Raw genomic sequence first — 6148 nt, 5'->3', positions numbered from 1 at the left:
TAAGATCCCATTTGACTTTTTATTTGGTCCTAATTATAAGACCCCAATCTATTTTGTCTCTTATATTTATGCATTTTTTTCTAAGATAATCCTTCTAATAATGATAGTTTTAGCCAATATACTTAATTAGCAAGGATATTTTAGGAATGACAACACTTATTTATTATAAATAACCAACTTAACTTACTTCTTTAATCTCTTCAAATAAATTAATTGGGTCTTATAATTAGGAACGGAGGAGTATTACTTTTTTTAATCTCTGCAAAAGCCAAAAGGACAAGTATTGCGAAGAGGGAATGGAGCAGTGGAAGGCCGAACCAAAAAGATGGAGCATGGGGAAAATAATAGGCAGCCACTCCTCGCCGCTACACCCTCACCGGAAGAACCTCATCATGGTATCTCCGCCGCTACTGCAATTTTCAGTGCTGAATCTTCTGATATTCCTCCCATCAACACTCCCAAAGACTTCTCTACTCAGTTCCTCATCGAGTCCAAGAAGCTCTGGTACCTCACCGGCCCCGCCATTTTGACATCCGTTTCTCAGTTCTCCCTCGGCGCCGTCACTCAGGTCATCGCCGGTCATGTCGGTACCCTTCAACTCGCCGCCATCTCCGTCGAGAACTCCATCATCGGCAACTTCTGCTACGGCTTCATGGTAAAACCTAGAAATTACTGTTTAAAACGTTTAAGGTGAAGTGATTTTGATTTTTCTGAATTTGAATTCGAACAGCTCGGGATGGGAAGCGCGCTGGAGACGCTGTGCGGGCAAGCTTACGGGGCGGGTCAGCTTGATATGTTAGGGATTTACATGCAGAGGTCATGGGTGATTCTGAACACGACGGCTCTGTTTCTGATTCCATTTTACATCTTCGCGGGACTAATCCTCAAAGCCATAGGCCAGACGACGGCGATTTCGGAGGCCGCGGGGCTGTTCGCGATTTGGATGATACCGCAGCTGTTCGCATACGCGGTGAACTTTCCGATGCAGAAGTTTTTGCAGGCGCAGAGCAAAATCATGGTGATGGCGTGGATATCGACGGCGGTGCTTGTGGTGCACACGGTGATGAGCTGGCTGCTGATGCTGAGACTGAAGTGGGGCCTGGTCGGAGCGGCGGTCGCCTTGAACTCGTCGTGGTGGTTGGTCGTGCTTGGTCAGCTGATTTACATCTTATGCGGAAGATGTGGGCGAGCTTGGAATGGCTTTTCCTTCCAAGCCTTTAAGAATCTGTGGGGTTTCGTTCGGCTTTCTCTTGCCTCCGCCGTGATGCTCTGGTGCGTATTAGTCATCATTCACTCTATTCACGTGTTTCATCATTTACTTTTTAGTCTGCTGTAAGCTCCGGCAAGTCCCTGTCGCCGGGGTTTGGGAAGGAGATATTTCTCGGATGCGATCCTAAATATAACGACTATTTTTTTTTTTATTTAGCTACAGCATTTAGAATCGGAGTATCAGCATTTTCTTAGTTGCAAGAAATCTATAACTTTTTGGAATTATTACCTTTTTTGGCAAACTTTTTTGTTTCGTTATTCTATGATATGACATTTTTGGGTAATTTGCAACTTCTTACTTGATTTTACTTTTTTTTTTTTTAAGTGCATTAGGCATACTCTGGATGCCATGTAGATTTGAAAAAAAATAAAATCAGAGTAAAATTATATTTTTACCTTTTTTATATAAAAAATATAAAGGACAATTTTACAAGGTTTCTATCTTTTATCAACTTTGTTTGTTGTTAATAAAATGTAACATTGTGGTCAAAGATGGTTGGTGGTCAAATGTTAAATCAATGGGTTGTGGTTTTTCCTCAAATGAAAATAGAATATAAATCGAAATAAATTTTTTTTAAAATTATAGTTTAATTTTTATCTAAAACACTCTAAATGAAAGTGGTGGGATCTGCAGCTTGGAGGTGTGGTATTTCACATTGCTGGTTCTGTTTGCGGGATATCTCAAAAACGCTGAAGTTTCGGTGGATGCCTTGTCTATTTGGTAAGTGTTGATTCATTCCTCCCTCTGACAGTCTGACCTTTTGTTATTATTAAGATATCTTATTAAAAGTAGATATTTTAAATAGTCTTTTTACCTTCAATAATTTAAATTGTTAAATTTATGGAGATTACGTATTAAATTAACCAAATTATAGGTTGGGTCGCATATTAAAATGGAGGGACTCAGTTAAAAATTATAAAGATTAAATAATTACTTTTATCTTGTTTTCTTAATATTTACTCAAATCGGTGGATATTGTGCTCAGGTGAACTAGTCAATGGGCGCTGTGCCATTTTACACGAGCTTCGAGAAATACTGTTTGAAATTTGAACCTGGTCTACTGTTACTAAATTCAGTAAAAAAATAATAAAAGAAAAGCTGAAAAGGACAAAAATAGGGTCTCCCGTGATAAATCAATCAAATCAAAATAATACTTAGAAAAATTGCAAAAAAAGACCTTGGAATTGTAAAAACGCAGATAGGAACCCTTGACAACTTCACTTTGGGTTTTGACAACTTCAGGGCATATTATTCTTGTCAAAACCCAAAGTGAAGTTGTCAAGGGTCCCTATCTGCGTTTTTACAATTCTAAGGTCTTTTTTTGCAATTTCCCCGTAATACTACTGCTATGATCCTTAAAGCAAATGCAAGGCAAAGGCACAGTTAATTAATTTGGGAAAATTAAAAAATATTTATATTTGTTGATTTTTTTAAAACTAATTTAATATATAAATATATATAAATATTTTATATGAATTATTTAATATATTCTATAATTAAATAATTCAGTAATTTTTTAATCTTTTTAAATTAATCAATTGAGTCTTGTATCAAAAATAGAAAATAGTATTTGAAGGTGGCGAGTTCATTAGATTATACTTCCACATATATTACAGTTTTAGTTTTGCAAAATTGAGTTACTCAAAACAAAATTTTAGAGACAAAAAGATTAATTTTGCCAAACACAACCCAACTGTTTGTGATCAAAATTCGAAATGAACCCTTTATATTCTATAGCCTGCCCTTTAATTCCATGTTTTTAAATCAAATATCAGGGGTTACTAGTTAGCCATATGCCTCCACAAATGATAAAAACTGTGCCTTTCACTTCAATTTCATCAACCAACCATCAATATGGGCTTTCATTTTTAATTAAATTTGCTGATATGACATTGAATTTCTGCATTTCTGCAGCATCAACATATTGTGTTGGGCTATAATGGTCTCCTTCGGATTCAACGCAACCGTAAGGTGTGATTTTCCATTCCTCTATCTCTCTGAAAATACCCGTAATATTTCTACATTAATTTAATACAGAAGTCAATAACAAACATATTTCTCTGATACTAGTTATAGATTCAAGAGAGGTGTTTTTATCATATTTATAAATCACATAATTAACTTTTCTACATAAATATATAATTTTGTTATATTCATTGATTACCCCCTCGGTTTTTTTTTTAAAATAAGAAACAATTACCACCTATCTCTTATTCCTATTTATAAGAGATAATTAAAGGATATTTTAAATTTTCTTTGTTAATTTATCATTTTGTATCCATTTAATCACACAGTCGTGAAACTTCCTCTTCACCACTTATTCTCTTTATTTTTAACAGCTTCCTTATTCTCTCTTTCATACTCTCCCCCTCTCTAAATAAGGATATTTTTGAGGAAAAAAGGTGACAGTTTTTGCATACTTATTATCTCTAACTAATTTTAACCAATTTTTTTTATATTGTCTAAACGGTTATACTACCTCCGGTCTTAATTATAAGACGACTAATTTGAGGAGATTAAGGAAAGAAGTTAAGTTAGTTATTTGTAATAAATAGGTATTGTCTTTCCTAAAATATCCTTACTAATCAACTATATTGGTTAGGACTACAATTATTAGAAGGACTATCTTAGAAAAAAAATGCATAAATATGAGAGACAAAGTGGATTGGGGTCTTATATTTAGGACCAAAATAAAAGTCAAACAGGGTTTTATATTAAGGATCGGAGGTTGTATTTTTTAAGAATATGTATAGTGAATAGAGATACAATTGAAAAATTATTAAAGTACAAGACAAAGTTAATGATACTTAAGATTTTCTTTGATCACGAGTAAAACTTATTTGAGAATAATGCTGCATGCATCGTGCATTCGTGCAGTGTGAGAGTATCCAATGAACTGGGAGCAGGACATCCAAGAGCAGCAAAGTTTTCACTGCTTGTTGCCGTAATAACGTCGTTTCTTCTGGGACTTGTGGTGTCAATTTTCCTCCTCGTCTTCCGCAAGGAGTATCCATCGTTGTTTTCGAGCGACACCGAGGTTCAAAAGGCGGTGATGGAGCTCACACCCATGTTGTCTTTATGCATCATCGTCAACAATGTGCAGCCTGTTCTTTCCGGCGTCGCCGTCGGAGCTGGCTGGCAAGCTATTGTTGCTTATGTCAACATCGCTTGTTACTACGTCGTCGGTGTCCCTCTCGGTCTTATTTTGGGTTACAAGCTCAACCTTGGAGTCATTGTACGTCAACCATCCTTGCTTCCGCCCTTTTTTGCCCTAACGGAAATAGATGAATTACGCTTGTGATCATGAGTAATCAATCATATAAGAATAAAAATTAATGAAAAATGAGAGAATGTATGAATATTAGACTAAATTATACAAAACTCCTGAAACTTTATGTCATATATGTGTATATATATGAATATATGGATGTAAATAACTTCTCTCTTTTTTGAAACTTTACAAAAAGCCTTCCTGAATTGTCACATTTACGCAGATAACTGACATGCTATTACTTTTGTTTATTATTTTTGTGATGAAAGAACCACAGCTAGCAGAGCCTAAGTATTACAAAATGAGTATTATTTAACCGCAAATGATTTAAAATTTAAGGGGATTAATTAATTGCATATAACTCAAAATTTGAGGGATTATAGGCATACAAAGTGGATATAAAATTAATAATTTGGAGTTATCTGCATAAATTTGAAAGTTTATGAAAGTAAATGAAGTTATTTATATACGATTCTAAGGTCAGCGAAGTTTTATGTGATTTACCCCAAATATTATTATATATTGACAGGTAAAAATGATTCCTTAGTAGTTAATTAAATTTTTTATTTGAGGGTTGTTGCTATTTTTCCCATGTAAATATGTGAAACATGCTTTTCCCACGTAATTTATTTACTCAAATGGAACAGATGTTTGTGTTTTGTGGGTTGAATTTGCTTCAAATGCTCTGTTGACTAATTCATCTTCATATATGAGAATTTTTCAAAATATAAAGCGATGCTTTTAATCTCTCCCTCCCTCCCTTCGTCTCTCCCCCTGTTTTTACCGTTTTGGCTTGCAGGGAATCTGGTCAGGAATGATGTCAGGGCTCCTTTTACAGACAATCGTTCTAGCCATAATGGTTTGGAGAACCAACTGGAATAAAGAGGTACCTTCTTTGTAGGAAGAAAATCAATAGCAAGTTTTTATTATTGTAAAGTGTGAGTGCGGGCGCGTGAATTATGGATATTTTTAATTTGTGGGTGAAATTGCAGGCCTTGCTTGCAGAAGATAGGATAAAGAAGTGGGGAGGGCATGCAATTATAGATGGTGCAATGGAAAAGACAGAAGAAACTTGAGGCCAAGGTGCAGAAAATTCTTGCTTTCCACTGGTTTTTCTTTTAGTTTTAATTGTTTTCATTTTAGGGACGAATGTTTGGAATTCTTTCTTAACTTGAGAAATAGCTTCACCTTCTTTTTTTTTTTTTTTTTTGATACCCGATCAAATGTTACATATGCTACAATTAATACCATCCATAGGCATCCTAAACAAGCTAAAGTTAATGACCACATAAACAAGTCTCAAAAATCTAGCAGGTAACTTTTTAAGGTCAAAGATGAGACTGTCCGAGCCCATTGGTGCAAGTCCACCTCGCTCCGTCGTGCTTAAATCAGTCACCATGCGCAAATGAGATGGTGGAGAAGACAGCATTAACTACCATAAATGGTGGGTGATCGAGATGTTTTTACCAGAACCAGTTCCCCGCCGAAGGAAAGGTTCAACCAAATATATGTCTAGCTTTGCAGATGCCTCTACATAGTCATGACAAAACCACAACTCACTTTAAAACATCTGAGAGGTTTGAATCCGAAAACCCCATCAGACATTG

The 6148-nt window shown here is 35.4% G+C and overlaps 1 protein-coding gene across 1 annotated transcript; it reads left to right on the top strand.

Moving 5' to 3' along the window:
- The first annotated feature begins 319 nt into the window (after window positions 1-319).
- LOC114746371 (protein DETOXIFICATION 29-like) lies at window positions 320-5641 on the top strand. The gene is made up of 7 exons (XM_028934588.1): window positions 320-655; window positions 731-1272; window positions 1904-1990; window positions 3185-3241; window positions 4148-4505; window positions 5341-5427; window positions 5534-5641. The coding sequence occupies exons 1-7, from the start codon at window positions 326-328 to the stop codon at window positions 5615-5617; spliced, it is 1545 nt and encodes a 514-aa protein (XP_028790421.1). The 5' UTR covers window positions 320-325; the 3' UTR covers window positions 5618-5641.
- Window positions 5642-6148: the final 507 nt, after the last annotated feature.

Source organism: Neltuma alba, unplaced genomic scaffold (assembly GCF_004799145.2).
Source record: "Neltuma alba isolate B1F8T4 unplaced genomic scaffold, ASM479914v2 tig00004952_pilon, whole genome shotgun sequence".
NCBI classification, from domain to species: Eukaryota; Viridiplantae; Streptophyta; class Magnoliopsida; order Fabales; family Fabaceae; genus Neltuma; species Neltuma alba.
The sequence above is the reverse complement of the archived record's forward strand: the minus strand, read 5'-3'. Positions and strand labels throughout refer to the sequence as shown.

Coding starts and splice junctions, on each gene's coding strand:
- LOC114746371 (XM_028934588.1), top strand. CDS start 326: ATGGAGCATGGGGAAAATAATAGGCAGCCACTCCTCGCCGCTACACCC. Junction 656..730: donor ACTTCTGCTACGGCTTCATG/GTAAAACCTAGA, acceptor GAATTCGAACAG/CTCGGGATGGGAAGCGCGCT. Junction 4,506..5,340: donor AGCTCAACCTTGGAGTCATT/GTACGTCAACCA, acceptor TTTGGCTTGCAG/GGAATCTGGTCAGGAATGAT.